The sequence below is a fragment of the Betta splendens genome, chromosome 17 (assembly GCF_900634795.4).
Source record: "Betta splendens chromosome 17, fBetSpl5.4, whole genome shotgun sequence".
Classification (NCBI taxonomy): domain Eukaryota; kingdom Metazoa; phylum Chordata; class Actinopteri; order Anabantiformes; family Osphronemidae; genus Betta; species Betta splendens.
The window spans coordinates 5,505,861-5,522,658 of NC_040897.2; the positions used below are offsets into that span (position 1 = coordinate 5,505,861).

At 47.0% G+C, this 16,798-nt stretch overlaps 2 protein-coding genes across 4 annotated transcripts; one reads left to right on the forward strand and one right to left on the reverse strand.

Annotated features, from left to right (window-relative positions):
- The first annotated feature begins 3,957 nt into the window (after window positions 1-3,957).
- On the forward strand, window positions 3,958-8,765 carry LOC114844969 (olfactomedin-like protein 2B). Of its 2 annotated transcripts, XM_041068246.2 has the most exons (10): window positions 3,958-4,548; window positions 4,768-5,031; window positions 5,148-5,255; window positions 5,961-6,125; window positions 6,201-6,369; window positions 6,451-6,825; window positions 6,909-7,085; window positions 7,212-7,408; window positions 7,486-7,712; window positions 8,551-8,765. In XM_041068246.2, exons 1-10 carry the CDS (start codon window positions 4,294-4,296, stop codon window positions 8,687-8,689), a joined length of 2,076 nt encoding a protein of 691 aa, XP_040924180.1. In that variant the 5' UTR covers window positions 3,958-4,293; the 3' UTR covers window positions 8,690-8,765. The 2 variants fall into 2 exon arrangements, with proteins under 2 accessions (XP_040924180.1, XP_028988529.1); XM_029132696.3 differs by lacking the exon at window positions 8,551-8,765 and having other exon boundaries at window positions 3,962-4,548; window positions 7,486-8,459.
- A 3,175-nt stretch (window positions 8,766-11,940) lies between these two features.
- On the reverse strand, window positions 11,941-15,619 carry dusp12 (dual specificity phosphatase 12). Of its 2 annotated transcripts, XR_003783795.3 has the most exons (9): window positions 15,421-15,619; window positions 14,914-15,191; window positions 14,547-14,660; window positions 14,289-14,407; window positions 14,117-14,204; window positions 13,836-13,927; window positions 13,401-13,480; window positions 12,838-13,034; window positions 11,941-12,483 (listed from the first exon to the last, which is right to left on the reverse strand). XR_003783795.3 is itself a non-coding variant. In XM_029132697.3 (8 exons), exons 2-8 carry the CDS (start codon window positions 15,174-15,176, stop codon window positions 12,891-12,893), a joined length of 900 nt encoding a protein of 299 aa, XP_028988530.1. In that variant the 5' UTR covers window positions 15,177-15,191; window positions 15,421-15,618; the 3' UTR covers window positions 11,941-12,890. The 2 variants fall into 2 exon arrangements, 1 of the variants encoding a protein (XP_028988530.1); XM_029132697.3 differs by having other exon boundaries at window positions 11,941-13,034; window positions 15,421-15,618.
- Between the last annotated feature and the right edge of the window lie 1,179 nt (window positions 15,620-16,798).

Here is a 16,798-nt window from a genome sequence, read left to right on the forward strand (position 1 = left end):
AGCTCATTTCCTCTCCTGACTGAAACTCAGTGAGTGGTAAGCTGGGAGGGACTGGTGAAAGAGTGACAGCAGTCATCGCAACAGCCCAACAAACACAGCGCCACAAGCACTGTTGTAGGACCATCTGCTGGCAGACACCTGCAGGGTGAACTGCATCCACTGGAACATGTGTACTGACTTTGTGACTTTGACATACGTGAGCACAGGTCAGGCTCTATTGATCTAAAACCAAGGGTATGTATGTATGTGTTGCTTGATGTTTTAATTACAGAGCTTTAAACTATTAAGAACATTAATCTATAACCACAACACCTCACCTAGTTTCTGAAAATATAGTCTGCTGTAATGTAAATTACTTGTTGTTGTGGTCTCGCCCCTGTATATCATATGAACTTATGATTATTAAATGAATTATCATGTTTATTAAATTAATATTGGTGCTGGAAGTTTTTAGATCCTCCCTAAACACTGTTGATAACTTTTCAAAACCATAGTTAAAAATGAAGTGCAGCAAAAATGTCCCTAATAATAATAATAATAATAATAATAATAATAATAATAATAATAATAATAATAATAATAATAATAATAATAATAATAATAATAATAATAATAATAATATCCATCCATCCATCCATCCATCCATCTATCCATTTTCATCCGCTTATCCGGGGCCGAGTCGCGGGGGCAGCAGTCTAAGCAGAGAGTTCCAGACTTCCCTCTCCCCGGACACTTCCTCCAGCTCTTCCGGTGGGACCCCAAGACGTTCCCAGGCCAGCCGAGAGACGTAGTCTCTCCAGCGAGTCCTAGGTCTTCCTCGGGGCCTCCTACCGGTGGGACATGCCCGGAACACCTCCCCAGGGAGGCGTCCAGGAGGCATCCAAACTAGATGCCCGAGCCACCTCAGCTGGTTCCTCTCGATGTGGAGGAGCAGCGACTCTACTCCGAGCTCCTCCCGGGTGACAGAGCTCCTCACCTTATCTCTAAGGGAGCGCCCAGCCACCCTGCGGAGGAAGCTCATTTCAGCCGCTTGTATCCGTGACCTTGCCCTTTCGGTCATGACCCAAAGCTCATGACCATAGGTGAGGGTAGGAACGTAGATTGACCGGTAAATTGAGAGCTTTGCCTTTCGGCTCAGCTCCCTCTTCACCACGACGGACCGATACACCGACCGCATTACTGCAGCCGCCGCACCGATCCGTCTGTCAAACTCACGCTCCTTCCTTCCCTCACTCGTGAACAAGACCCCAAGATACTTAAACTCCTCCACTTGAGGCAGGAACTCTCCTCCAACCTGGAGAGAGCAAACCACCTTTTTCCGGTCGAGAACCATGGCCTCAGATTTGGAGGAACTGATTCTCATCCCAGCCGCTTCACACTCAGCTGCAAACCGCCCCAGCGCACGCTGGAGGTCCTGGCCTGATGAAGCCAACAGGACAACATCATCTGCAAAAAGCAGAGATGCTTTCCTGTGGTCCCCAAACCAGACCCCCTCCGGCCCCTGGCTGCGCCTAGAAATTCTGTCCATAAAAATAATGAACAGAACCGGTGACAAAGGGCAGCCCTGCCGAAGTCCAACATGCACCGGGAACAGGTCTGACTTATTGCTGGCAATGCGAACCAAGCTCCTGCTCCGGTTGTAAAGAGACCGAACAGCCCTTAGCAAAGAGCCCTGGACTCCATACTCCCGGAGCACCCCCCACAGGATGTCACGAGGGACGCGGTCGAATGCCTTCTCCAGATCCACAAAGCACATGTAGACTGGTTGGGCAAACTCCCACAAACCCTCAAGCACCCTGCTGAGGGTATAAAGCTGGTCCAGCGTTCCACGACCAGGCCGAAAACCACATTGTTCCGCCTGTATCCGAGGTTCGACTATCGGCCGAATTCTCCTCTCCAGTACCCTGGCATAGACTTTCCCAGGAAGGCTGAGAAGTGTGATCCCCCTATAGTTGGAACACACTCTCCTGTCCCCCTTTTTGTAAAGAGGGACAACCACCCCGGTTGTCCAGTCCAGAGGAACTGTCCCCCTCCTCCACGCGATGTTGCAGAGGCGTGTCACCCAAGACAGCCCCACAACATCCAGAGACTTGAGGTACTCAGGACGGATCTCATCCACCCCCGAGGAGCCACCGAGGAGCTTACTAACTACCTCGGTGACCTCAGCCTGGGTGATGGGCGAGTCCGCCTCTGAGTCCCCTGCCTCTGCTTCCTCAGCAGAAGGCATGTCGGAGGGGTTGAGGAGATCCTCAAAGTACTCCTTCCACCGTCCGATAACATCCCCAGTTTAGGTCAACAGCTCCCCACCTCCACTGAAAACAGAGTTGGTAAAGAACTGCTTCCCCCTCCTGAGGCGCCGGACGGTTTGCCAGAATCTCTTTGAGGCCGAGCGATAGTCCTCTTCCATGGCCTCCCTGAACTCCTCCCAAGCCCGAGTTTTTGCCTCCGCAACGGCACGGGCTGCAGCACGCTTGGCCTGCCGGTACCCATCAGCTGCCTCAGGAGTCCTTCTTCAGCTTGATGGCGTCCCTTACCTCCGGCGTCCACCACCGGGTTCGGGGATTACCACCACGACAGGCACCGGAGACCCTGCGTCCACAGCTCCGAGCGGCCGCGTTGACAATGGAGACGGAGAACATGCTCCACTCGTACTCTATGTCTCCCACCTCCCTCGGAATCTGGTCGAAGCTCTCCCGGAGGTGTGAGTTAAAGGTCCGTCTGACCTCCGGCCTAGGGTGTCCTGGTGCCATGTGCCATGTGCACTGATGGACACCCTTATGTTCGAACATGGTGTTTGTTATGGCCAAACTGTGCCTAGCACAGAAGTCCAATAACATAACACCATTCGAGTTCAGATCAGGGAGGCCGTTCCTCCCAATCACGCCTCTCCAGGTATCACTGTCGTTACCTACGTGGGCATTGAAATCTCCCAGAAGAACGATGGGGTCCCCAGTTGGAGCGCTTTCCAACAATCCCTCCAGGGACCCCAAGAAGGCCGGGTACTCCACACTGCCATTCGGCCCGTAAGCACAAATGACGGTGAGTGACCTATTCCCCACCCGAAGGCGCAGGGAAGCGACCCTCTCGTCCACCGGGGAAAACTCCAACACATGGCGACTAAGCTGGGGAGCTATGAGCAAGCCCACACCAGCCCGCCGCCTCTCACCGCAGGCAACTCCAGAGTAGAAAAGGGTCCAGCCCCTCTCAAGGAGTTGGGTTCCAGAGCCCAGGCTGTGTGTGGAGGTGAGCCCGACTATTTCTAGCCGGTACCGCTCGACCTCCTGCACAAGCTCAGGCTCCTTTCCCACCAGTGACGTGACATTCCATGTCCCAATAACCAGATTGGTTATCCAGGGATTGGGGCGCCCAGGCTCCCGCCTTCGACTGCCGCCCAATCCACTCTGCACCGGCCCCCTACGGTTCCTCCCGCGGATGCTGGGTCCACTCGAGGACGGCCCCACGTCGCTCTTTCGGGCTGTGCCCGGCCGGGCCCCGTGGGAATAGGCCCGGCCACCAGGCGCTCGCATACGAGCCCCAACCCCGGGCCTGGCTCCAGGGTGGGGCCCCGGCTGCGCCATACCGGGCGACGTCTCTGGCCTTGGTGGTTTGTCTTTCATAGGGGGGTTGTGAACCGCTCTTAGTCTGGCCCGTCGCCCAGGACCTGTTTGCCTTGGGAGACCCTACCAGGGGCATTTAGCCCCCGACAACATAGCTCCCGGGGTCATTCGGGCACACAAACTCCTCCACCACGGTAAGGCGGCGGTTCAGGGAGGACTAATAATAATAACTATTATAATAATAATAATAATAATAATAATAATAATAATAATAATAATAATAATAATAATAATAATAATAATAATAATAATAATAATAATAATAATAATAATAATAATAAGGCTATTAAATAAACCTATTGAACCTATTATTTTATAGCTCTCCTTCATGTGTCACAACATCATTAATTTCTTTCAGTTCCCGCCCCTTTCCGCTCAGACACGTGCGCGCCCAGCTCGTTGATGTGCCGGCTCGGACGGGATCTGGTTCCGTTTAGTGTGTTTAATGACGCCTACTTCATGACCCATGCTTTACCTCAGTGGCAGAGTTTAACGGACGCAGTGCGGCGTTTACGTGCTCGAACCAGCGTGTGTTCGGTGTCCCGGCTCTGTCGGACCAGTGGGACTCCGGTCCGTGTGTTTGTAACGTCTGGACGTTTCGGGCCGTGCCTACTGTAACGGATAAATCCACCGGACGCCTGACGCGCTGTTCACTGCGCTCTGAGTTCGTGGAGAAATGTGGAGCCAACTTTCGCTGCTGCTTTTCTGCTGCGCTCTGACTGGACCTGCTGTGTCTCAGGACACAAACGCGGACCCTCTGCGGGAGAAGACGGTTCCGGTTGAGGCGGCTGGACTCAGGGACGCTCGAACCGCCGAGCGTCTCCCGGCAACGAACGCTGCTCCAGATGTTATGGAGCCGGGAAAGGCTGAGCTGCCCACGACCGAGCCTCTGGAGGATGAGACGGACAACCAGGAGAACGTCATCAGCCAGGTTCGTTTTATAGAATGTAAACAAAGAAGACTATAAAAAGTCTTTAGGCAGTTTTTACTTTTGTGATGAGCGTTTCTCAGTGTCTATGTGTATGTGTGCACACCATGGTCACAGTGTATGCTTGTCTTCTTCAGCTTCCCACAGCCATGGGCTTTTAACTGACTAATGTACAGTATGAGAACCTAGAAAATATGAACTTTTGAACTTTCTCGTTTTCAGCTGCTGGGTGATTATGACAAAGTAAGGACTGTGTCATCGGGGTCGGACTGCGTGTGCCGCTGTATTGTCCGACCAATCAAACGTGCTGACTGCAGGCAGATCCACAACAGCCCGACCTCGGGCGATGCTTACACGGTGGAGACGGTTACCAAGGGAACAGACTGTAAGAAGTGCGCGTGCATGGCTCCGTCTTCGGCCGTGAACCCCTGTGAAGCCGAGTACAGGTTCAAAAAGCTCCAGGAGGCCAGCAAGGATGACATTAAGGTAGAAACACTCAAGCACTTGGACTGTATGTGTAGCACATTAAGCAGCAGTTCACGGTGTGAACTTGTCTGATGATGTTTCATGCTCGTCATCATCACCATGTTGTTTTTGTTAAGTTGGCGACTATCATGGACTTGTTGGAGGGTTCTCTGTATGGAATTGACTTATTAAAGCTGCAGTCTGTTACCACCAAACTGATGAGCAGGATTGACCATATGGAAAAAGTGAGTATTTACACACACACACACACACACACACACACACACACACACACACACACACACACACACACACACACACACACACACACATAAACACACCTATTATCTGGGGTCTTCTTATTGTCTTAATAATTTGTCTTAATAATAATAATAATTGGCCACAATCAAGATAAAATGATAAGAAAATGTAATATATATATATGTAACAATGAACACTGAAATAGGTTAAATAGCTTAATGTGAAGGTTTAGGACTCTTGAGTCTACCACATCACTTCGTTAGCTGCATAATTCAGGCCTGTGGTTCAATAAAAAGAGGAGAGAGACAGAGAGAGAGACCAAGGAAGGAACAAAATGATAGGACGTGAAGCCAGAACAGTTGTGGTGTCGTGGGACTGTCCAAGTCAAGGTGCTCCACCTCCTCATTGTGGTTCTGTGTGATCTTCAGATCTCGCCCACAGCTCATGACTGTCACTTGTGTGCCTCCACCCATCTGCTTACGTTTTCAGATTAAACATCAGAGTTGAAGCAATAACACACGTATATGAACTTCAGTGTAGGTTTAGATAAACTGTACAGTGAATTTACATGCATTTTACCTCCTGGGCTGCACATGCATCGTCACAGAACAGCAGCAGTGGATGGAACCTGGGCTTTGAATGGAACAATGCATGTGTGGCTCACGCTTTTCTCTGTCTGTGCTTTTCAGGTTTTCGCTCGTAATCTTACGGAGAGAGAAAAAGCAAAAGAGCATGTGAAGGAACGAGGCAAAGAAAAGGAGAAAGACAAAAGGACGCAGCAGAAGAAGAAGAAGGTCAACGACCTGGAGCGCGTGGGACAGAAAAGCGGAGCCCCGGCCTACGCCAGCAAGCAGGTGACCCCTGCACTCGTGTCTAGCGGATCGGAACTGAAGGCAGGCACCAGCTAATGCTCTCCTTTGTGCTTGCAGAAGAATTCTGAAGGTCTTTTGAGGAAGAGCCAGCAGCAGGACGGTCTGGAACAGCGACAGCAGCCGAACAGGAACAAGACGGCAGCGCAGGGCAGTGTGGTGGTCAAGGGTGTGACCTTCTACAAGGCGGAGACCGATGAAGAGGACGAGAGAGGCTCGCCAAAGAACAGTGAGTCTGAACAGATCACACCTTACCATGGGATCCTACTGTAGTTAAAAAGCTCTCCGCCTCGTTTCCTGCCTTTTACAGCCTCTCTCCCTGTGGATGCTTCAGTGGACTCACCGCTCTCTGACTCACCTACCGCAGCTCGTCCCATCCACACTCCACATCCTGTGCCTACGCAGCGGCCAGCCGCTCCCACCGCTGCCAGGCAGCGAGTCCCGACCACAGCCAAGCCAGCCGCCACCAGCGTGGGACCCAGGGCCACGACAACCCCCCCGCCTGCACGAGCTGCGTCTGCCAGATCCACCACTCCTGCTGATCTGGGTACCTCCAAAGCTTCAGAGATCAAGCCAGAGCCACCTACTGCTGCCTCCCCCACGGATTCTTCACTAAAAGAGCCCAGAAGTCGCCTCAGCTGGACAGAGAGCCCTGCAGACCAGCCCAGGATCACCAAGAAGCCTGGTACACATACTGTAGCAGGCAGCAGTTTAGTGCCTAGCGCCCTAGTGTGTGAATGCCCAGCTGACCTCCATGTGTGCTTGTAGCAGTGTGTAAGGACACGGTGGCCAGCCTCTCAGAACCGGTCCTGCAGAACTCTTACGGCCTGAGTGACGGCGCCTGGATGAGAGACGCACAGGGTCATGGAAAGGTCATCTACCTCACCAACGGTCACTACGGCAGCAGCTTACTGGAGTTCAGAGACATGGACACCTTCAAATCAGGTATCAGAGATTAAAAGGCAACTTTTATATCATTGCACTATCTTGGTTATGTCCAGGGTCCACTCGGCCCGTAGAACTATGACATCGTGTTGTGAGTCCAGTGTTCTCTGCCCTCCTCCTTCTCAGGTCAGGCCAGTAACTCGTACAAGCTGCCCTACAGCTACACGGGAACGGGCCACGTGGTGTTTAACGGGGCGTTCTACTACAACCGGGCGTTCAGCAGGGACATCATCAGGTACGACCTGAGGCACAGATACGTAGCAGCCTGGAACACGCTGCATGATGCTATACTGGAGGAGCAGGCTCACAGGACCCAGACCGAGGTGAGACCTGCGGTTCTAGCGGCAGGGCGTGGGGGGGTACAGCTTACCGTGCGCCACTAAGACCCGTGTGGTTCCAGGTGGAGTTCGCCGTGGACGAGTCGGGCCTGTGGCTGCTCTACCCGGCCCTGGACACCGAGGGCTTCCACCAGGAGGTGATCCTGCTCACTCACCTGCAGCCGCGGGACCTTCAGCCCACGCGCACCTTCCGCACGGGCCTCCGCCGCGGCCACTACGGGAACACCTTCCTGGTGTGCGGCGTGCTGTATGCCGTGGACAGCATGGAGCGCCGCAACGCCAACGTGACGTACGCGTTCGACACGCACACGCTCACGCACACCGTGCCCAGCCTGGCGTTCACCAACATGCACGAGCACGCCTCCCAGCTGGCCTACTGCCCGCTGGACAGGAAGCTGTACGCTTGGGACAACGGGCAGCAGCTCATGTACGATGTCATCTTCGCTTATTAGAATAACTATGGACTGGAGAAATTCCAGCTGTTCTACTTTCTTGGAAGGTTCTGATTAAACAATACCAGTAATAGTTTAGAAGCTTCTGCTATTGATATGACATTCATGGACGAATTACCATGATGGCATCTCTCCCTCTTATCACGTCACTCACAGAATGAGTGTTCATCTGCTGCTGGTGGATGAACGTTCTTCAGCTCATGAATCTCTACTGTAAGTGTTTGGTTCGATACAGCAACGCTGGCTGAGATGCTGCACTGCAGGAGTGGAGACAGTAAAAAAAGCCATCAGTTGCATTATGGGATATGTAGGATTGTATGAGTTTGTATGAGCAGCGGGGTCTTTGTCTTATATAACCAGCAGACTCCTAAAGTGCATCTGCTGAGCGTGATGCCTGTGTAGTCCTGCTGTCCAGGACTGGAGGAGGGAATTATAGTTAGTGACTTATCTCCCACAGACGTTCATTCATTGAAGAGTAGCAGATCTGTGTCAAGACAAGGTTGATTTCGGCTGCTTCACCACAATGTTTCCTTATTGTAGTTGTTGTTTTGTTAATTTATAATAAAAATGAATGGAAATGTAAACCGTCTCCTTCCCGTCTCTCCTTCTTTCTCCTCCTCTTGCCTCTTCGGTTGCCTGTCCAACCTGCCGTGGACATTCCTGGGGTTGATTTAGTTTTCCTGGACTCCGTGGAGCCACTGGAAGGAGCCCAGGATGGAAAATAAGCTGCAGAGGCTACAGAGCTGCATGCTCAGAGCTCAGAGCACAAACCAGACTGTCCACACGTTACAGAGACTCAAATGGATGGAAATAAAGTCACACACAGGTTTGATAAGGCTGCATCACAACAGCTCCTGTTGTCTGAAGGTTGAGTCATGTCAACTGGATTTATTCTTATGCATAGAAACGTTTCACCACCAGACCAGGTGGCTTCTTTAGTCTAAGGAGAGTTGGCTGTTTGGTTTAGTTAAGTTCAAACCAGGTTTTTTCAGGACAAAAGCTATAGCAATGAATAACAGCCAGTCCGCTTCATGGACTGGTCTTTGATTCACTAATTCAGGTTTCAGTTACTGCTTAAGCGACTCAACAACCTTCAATGTAAGAGGCCACCAAGCAGGATGCAAAAGAAAGACGTCCATTCACAGAGAGCAGAGATGTGTGTGTGTGTTCTCTACTGGCAGTCCTTAAAACCACTTCATCTAAACGCCTGAGCACACGGAGACCACACACACACACACACACACACACACACACACACACACACACACACACACACACACACAGTCGTGTTTCACATCTACTTGGAGCCCCACCATTGACATAATGCCTTCCCTAGCCCCTTACCCTAACCATCACAACTAAAGGCAAACGTCTAACCTTTGCTCTAATCCCAACCAAAACTCAATTCTATCCTCAGCCCTAAAATCACACCTTGACCATCAAAGAAGCCTTCGGACTGGTGGGACCTGCTAAGTGTCCCGAAGCTGTCAAAGTAGCCTCACCCTGATAGGAAAAACATGGTTTATAGTCCCCACGTTGAAGGAAAAACATGTGTATACACACACACACACACACAACAACAGAATGTTTGGTTTGCAGTGATGAATCTGTACTCAGGCGAACAAAGTACCAAAGGGCTCAGTCTGCACTAACCAACCCAAATAGGACAGTTATCGAGTGTAGATTAGGAGGAGAACGGCTAAAGATGAACTCTGACCATTTGCAGGCTGACTAAAAGCAAACCCACTAAAGTAGGTAAAGTGATATTTCCTCACAATGGCAGCTCCCTGTTTCCTACTCAAGTGTAAATATTTAACATTGGACACTCATTGTAGACTGTGTGGTTTCACATTTTAAATGTTCAGCGTTTCTGAAAACAAGCAACAGTATTTTCTGGCAAATAATACTCAAACAGGAAGAAACGCAGGATTTGTAGGAAGTATTTTAAGCCAAGGGTCAACAAACACTGGATGCTCTAACGAATACTTCCAACTACAGAATGGTGTGGAAGTGATTTAAAAACGATAAGATAAGAAGGTTTGGTCTGAGGTTACATAAGCAAGGCACAGGCGCGTTGGTTTAGCCCTCAGCCAGTGCTTCAAAAGCTGCAGACAGGAAATACTAGAAAGCAGCGGAATGAATTGTGAGAGCAGGGGAGGCAGAGGTTAAAAGGGGGGGGGGGGGGGGGGGGGGGGGGAGAAAAGTGGTGGAAAGTAATCAGAGGGGGAGGAAATACAGGAGAAAAGACGGGAGATGAGAAGAGAAGGAGACAGAGGAGGGAGATAATGTGTCTCCCAGACGTCAGTCCAGCATCTGGTTTGGTGCTCAGAGCAGAGAAAGAAAGTCAAATGAAGGATTGATAAAATGCAGACAATCAAAACAAGACAAGCAGCTCTGGTCGTTTACAGAATGGAAAATCGAGTTGTTTGCCACGTCTGCCTGTGTCCAGATGAAGCTCCACCAGTAAGAGAAAGGAGTTCTCAACATCTGCCCAAAACAGTTTGCTTTCTTCAGAGGAAGGTCCTAGACCACGGGTCCTGATCAGTGGGTTCAAGCCCAGCAGTAAACCACAGAGTCGCAGGATCGAGGGTTGGACTGTGACTCATGCCCTCCATCATGTCGCTCTGTCGCCCTGCTGCTTCCCTTCTTTAACTCTTCAGTGGATTCATGTTGTCTAGTGAAAATGGAGAACTTCAAAAGAATGGTTGAAACCTGGAAGAAGTACGTTCTACTGCACAAACAGGTTCTAGAGGCATAACAGAGATGTGCCCTGACGCCATGGATCAGACAGATAAAACGAACATCCTATTTGACTAAGTGGAAGTGTCCTATTCTCATTCCCCAAATGCTGAATCAGCATTGATGCACCTGCCATGGGCATTTACAGTATGAGGGGGATGCTTCAGTAGGCGAAAAATAACTCACATTACCAGAAAAATTCACTCTGTCAAAAACCAAAAGAAGAAACCGCTGAGCATTTTCTATGTATCCACGAACATCTGGCGTCTGCATCACTGCACTCATCTCTTATTTTTATTACTCAATAATTCAATGTCAGCTTTATTAGAGACTCACATATCAGACATTCGGCAGCTTTTCATAGAACTGAAAGTCTGCTTCAGCAACACGTGCCTGCAACTTTAAAAATGAAGGATTGACTTACAGGTTTCATATTTACACAGCTTCTCCAAGGACGTCGTACACGCCTGCCCTCTAGGATGAAGCTCTTACAGCCACAGGATCATGAGGAATTATCATACTATCATACGATCAACCAGCACAAGTCGAACCAGCTCAGGTCTAAATTACTTGACTATGACTTCAGCTTGCAGACAGATATCAGAACAAAACTAGAGGCCCAGTGGGGACAGTGCTTTATAGCTATTACCTCCAGTCCAAACCAAACCAAACTGGGTATTTTATTACATAATTTCATATATATATTTAAATTTATTTTGACAGTTTTTGCGAAAGCATGTAATTTAAGTCAGACAAACAATACAACTGCACTTGTTGCTCTTGGTGACTTTTGTAATTGTTAGTTATCATAAGTGAAGGTTGAAATACTCTAACAGAGAAGATGCAAAAGATGGAAATGCCACATTTCATAAAGTGCAGATGTGAGCAGAGCAAATACTTCACTCTTCTTTCTTTATTATTAACAGGATTTTGACAGAATCTCCCATCCAAACGTCTTCCCCTCAGTAATAAACCAGCAGCATGTGAAACTGAAGAGGACGTCCCCAGTGATACAGCAGGTTGCAGCTGGTATGAGAGCATGGAAAAATTCAGGCTGCGAAACCTCTTTCCTTGGTTTCACACGTTTTCAGTTTAGCGAGACTTTTGCATATCCTCGTGGTATTACATAAACGGACTCGTGCTGTGGTCAACAGACTCGCTTGTTTTGTGCCGTGTTGTGTGTTTATGTTTATTCCTACATTATGAAGCACATATTCCTGAAGACAGACCCGGAGGTTGAGGAGAGCTTGTGCTATGAGTTTCCCACTGTTCCATTGCCAGTACTACAGTGTTCAAGTCGTTTACAATGATTGACTCAATTATACACACCTTTAAAACTGATTTTACTTTATAAACAACATCTGTTGTACCTACAGTACATACAACTGCTCTGTACATCAACTTTGAACTGGTTACAATTTTAACTGTATTTGCACTTTATTAGTTACACAATAAATAATCTCATTTTATAGATCTCCAGAACAAAATATGTCCCCTAAATAGTGCCAATGAAAACATGGCAGCTTTAACATGGGTGATTAGCAGAGCAGTTATGTCTGCTTCACTGTGGCTGAGGGAGAGACTCGCTGCATCCAGTCTGTCAGAACGCTTTGCAGGCTTGTGAAGCAGACAGACATCTGAGATAATTATTCATTCTTCTATGTCTTTGGTCACGCTTTCCAAAGCTTTCTCATGTTTGCGCCATGTTGCTGCATGTCTTGCTGAGCTCAGTCTCTCTGTGGAACAACCTCCTCTTGTCAAAACGCTTTTCTCAAGCAGTCAGAGGAGTTCTAGAGGTTTCATTAGCCCTCATTAGAGCTGCCATCTTGTGGTAAACATGTCATTACTAATGAGGTTGGGCTGTGTCTCCTGAAGGCAGAATGAAAAAAGCTCATTCATGTACTGCATCAGCTGTGACTAGTAACTCCAAGATAAGTGCTTTTGTCTCTCATGTGATCTGAATGATAAAGTTCATTTTTGGACATTATTTACAAAAACCCTAACAATGGTCTCATATGTATAAATCACAGTATTGGTTTATTTTTTGGAACATGAAATTTGAGGCTACCTGAATGATACTAGCAAAAACACTCTACTGCTACTGATCTTCTAGCCCAGGATCACCCAGGATTCTAATATACAGGGCCAGGCTCATTAGTTTTGATTTCACTTCAGTTTATTTGGACTGTAGTTATAGAAGATATGATGTCCTTTGAATTATACCTATGAATAGCAGACTATGTTATGCCTGCCTCGAGTGGCAGATTGTGTGGGTGTCATTGCTGCACGTTCCTTTGTCGGATCTCATCCACTCTGTTGCGGTGCAGTTGAAAAGCAGGAGTGACCCAGCGCCCGCAGGAACACTGAGCCCCGGACCAGCTGAATGAGCCGAGCTTCGAGCTACACTTAGGACACAGCAGCTACACACACACAGGGATCAGAAAAGGGAAGTATCACACAGTAAACAGAATATGTAGACGTGAATATCATAGTTTCTATTAATGTATGTGTGGAAGCTAAATCAATGAACTAGTACTCTATTTAGTTTCGAACTATAGACCAAAATCTTGCTTAAGTTTCCACAATAGTGCCACCAAGAGGTCAACACCAAACATGTGCTGACCAGTAGGAGGGACAATGTTTCCACCTAGTGCTGGTTGGGTTGGAATTTACTTGAATTGCTTTGAATTTAACCTACTTGGTTGAATATTTTCTATCACGCTTGTAACAACTGGTCCCTGCTCTTGCTTCACACACTCACACTAACAGAGTTGTGTGTGTGTTACCTGTCCATCCATCACTCCCAGTAAAGCTTGTTCCATCCACTGTACTGGTTCGATAAAGTAAGACGTGCACTGGACGTCACCTGGAGATGACATTTCATTTCAGTTCAATGCACTGTGCTCAGATTGGAAATAGGCAACATTGAATACTATTTAATGTGCTCATGTCTGATGTGACTACAGATATGCTGGAAACCTGTGTTTATGCTACAATAACACATTTTATCAATTATCTAGGTGTTAGGCAGATGCTGTAGGCAAGACATTCAACCATCATTAGACTAATTGGTGGATAATTTTCTTCTGTTAAATGGAAACTAATCAGAATGTCTTATTTTATACCTATACCCATGACCCTCTGCCATCCCATTATAGTTACAGTGAGCTTGCCTATGCGAATTTGCCTATATTAGACTTTACAGTATGTTTTATTCTTACCAGTGTTGTTACTGGACTTCTTGTGACCAAAGGCTAACGCTCCTTTTCCCACTGTGTGACTGAGAATACTGGAGCCACGAAACAGAGTCCGTCTGCAGAGAAGATGAATGATCAGTATGGAGTTGTCTGAATATGCATTTCTCCTTTAAACATGCTGATAATAAAAGAATTTGTAGCATGAATTGGATACAAAACAAGTTTTCCATTGTCGTTGGTAACATGCAAAGACCACACAGAAAGACACTTATGGAGGCAACAGTGTCTACATTTTAACATCTTACCTGCATTTTCTGCAGCGGTAGGATAATTCAGAAATGCTGCAATGGACCGGGTCAACAGCAAACATTTCTCTGGGAACCTGCTGCAAATCTGCTCCCACAAATGTAATGAAAAAAGGTTGAATAAATAATGATCCATTGAGAGAACAAACATACTGTGAGTGTTTGTGTTCACCAGAGTATTCCTCAGTAAGCTTGGTCAGTCTGTATTGTTTGTACTGAGGACTGGAGGTGTCCACTTTACACTGCATGGCTTCATAAAGGCACAACTGTTCCTCAAAACCGCTGTTGACCCTGAAACAAACACTTTGTCATTCATTTGTCCTGTTTTAACTAATTCATCTGATGGCACACTGCATAGTAAGGTTTAGGACTTTACAGAATATTGTTTCACTGCACCCAAATTACAAATTTCTCACACAAATATACTTACTGGACATCTGGTTTGAGACCCTTCAGCTTATTATAAGCCTCTTTAAAGCCCAGCTGATATCTTTTCATTAAATAAGCTGTCACAACGGTGGCACTGCGACTCCGACCAGCCTGGCTGCAGGTAACACACGCACATGTGCGCACATACGCACACACACACACACGCACACACACACACACACACACACACACACACACACACACACACACACACACGCACACACACACACACACACACACACACACACACACACAGAGTTTGAGTACCTCTTCCATACATGATGAGAAAACTTAATAAAAATACCACAGAAAAAACAGAGCAGTTAACTTGAATAGTGACAAGGCTCCCACTGATTTCAAGTCCTTACCAATAAACGAGCGCAGCCATGTCTCCCTCCACAGCCTCCTGAATGAACAGGAAGCAACTGTCCATGTGACTCAGGAGATCAGAAGTAACCTCATCTAAAACGTTGACCCACTTACTACGAAGGCGACTATCAGCGGAAAGAAGGGGAGTGGGGTCCACGCAGCACACGGAAAGGATATGAGTGACAGATGCGTTTGTCAATGCCTGCTTGTCGTTGAGGTCGGCTGCGGTGCCGATGAACAGACCAGGGTCCACCAGGAGCATGTCTGCAGGCTTTGACTGTATAGAGAAAATAAGTTTTGGGGTTTATTTTCTCTATAAGAAAAAAACGTAAATACTGAAAATAAAGAACCTCCTTACTAAATCCTAATCAGAAATACGTTTTCCGGTCATTACCATGGTAAAATTATTGTTAAAGAAACATCTTCTTACACCCGTAGTCTGGTTTCTAAAACCTTCACGACTATAACTGTCATTCACCCAAACTGGAAAATAAAAGTTAGCTCACCTCGTTAGCTTATTCTGAGAGTTATTTGAGCTGCTGACACCTGCTCTGTTTTAGTTAATGCTAAACTGAATACAACGCTGCAGAAGATTTTCTTACTTCAAGTAAGCGTTAAGCTAAATGTAAACAAGTAAACGTGTGAAAGCTGTACTATTTGGTACGTCTTTAAAACCGTCCGACCAGAAACGTATAGAAAATCCCTCTGGTTCCGGAGGCACCGCAGCCTCGCTCACACGTTTGTCCGCGTTTCATCAAATCTATAGGATAATTCATTGCTCACAAATCATGCAAACTTTGCTTCTGGTCTGCTGTTTGTATTTGTATGTAAGAAATAGTAGATTTATGCTGTATGTATGTTGTATTTTATATTAAATGCTATTTAAACAAATGTTGCCATAATAAACATTATTATTACTTATTTCTGACTGCTAGTATTAGCATGTAATTTTTGTTTGAGATTGTGAAGGAATATTCACAACATCAAAATCTTTCACAAGCATTTCTGAGAAGAACTGTGGGTTTTTAATGTGTAGGAACAAGTGAGGGCAGACAAAGGAGACGATACCAGAAGAATGAAGTCATGTGTTTAGACATTGATGGGTCACCCAGAGTCTCATCAGACAGTCGTTACAAGTGGCAAACAGAGAACACAGTGGCAGTAAAACAAAGTAAATGAAGATACAACGTTTTGTCAACTGGCTGTTACACAAAGAAACAGACATTTCTGACATCATGTGCTGCATTAAAGATCCAAAATGACTGCTTTGTGTTACACTTTGCTTTCACACACCCTTTAAATACATGTTTCATAACGTCTGTCTGGCCTCCTGTTTCTCAACACCTACTGCTGTGTGTGAGTGTATTAATATATGTGGTGTTCTGAGCTGTGCGGGTGCGTCCCTCTGTCTGTACATGGTCACAGTGTGGGGTGCTAATAAAGTTTTACAGGCTTCTTTATTCTGACCATGTGGCCAATCACACGACCTCACCAGTCACAGAGACCACACCCCAACGCTTAGGACTCATTAGAGGGGCCAGCGCCCATGATTGACATCAACTGTGACTCACTGATATTATCTTAAGTATATAAGTCAAGATAACACATGAACTGTCTTTACTACCTTTGAAATGCTTTATATCAGACATCATTAAATGTTTATTTTACAAAATGACATGAAAGCACCTTTCATTATATAGAGGCATTGTGTCCCTGAGTTCAACTTTATTGTGGTGTTATGTAGTCAGGTGAAGGATGAGCATGCAGCGCACACAAAACACCTGAACTACTTTAAAACGATTTCACACCACAAGAGTCAGAACCACAAGATCAACTGTTTCACCACTGACCTTTGACCTATGAAAATGTATGATACAGTAACCT

What these genes read in the sequence shown, in the direction of transcription:
- LOC114844969 (XM_029132696.3), top strand. Translation starts at nt 4,294, where the DNA reads ATGTGGAGCCAACTTTCGCTGCTGCTTTTCTGCTGCGCTCTGACTGGA. An exon ending in CCAGCAAGGATGACATTAAG is followed by an intron (nt 5,032 to 5,147) that starts GTAGAAACACTC and finishes GTTTTTGTTAAG; the next exon opens with TTGGCGACTATCATGGACTT. An exon ending in GGATTGACCATATGGAAAAA is followed by an intron (nt 5,256 to 5,960) that starts GTGAGTATTTAC and finishes TGTGCTTTTCAG; the next exon opens with GTTTTCGCTCGTAATCTTAC.
- dusp12 (XM_029132697.3), bottom strand. Translation starts at nt 15,176, where the DNA reads ATGCTCCTGGTGGACCCTGGTCTGTTCATCGGCACCGCAGCCGACCTC. An exon ending in ATGGCTGCGCTCGTTTATTG is followed by an intron (nt 14,661 to 14,913) that starts GTAAGGACTTGA and finishes TGTTACCTGCAG; the next exon opens with CCAGGCTGGTCGGAGTCGCA. An exon ending in TGGGAGTGATGGATGGACAG is followed by an intron (nt 13,035 to 13,400) that starts GTAACACACACA and finishes GTGTGTGTGTAG; the next exon opens with CTGCTGTGTCCTAAGTGTAG.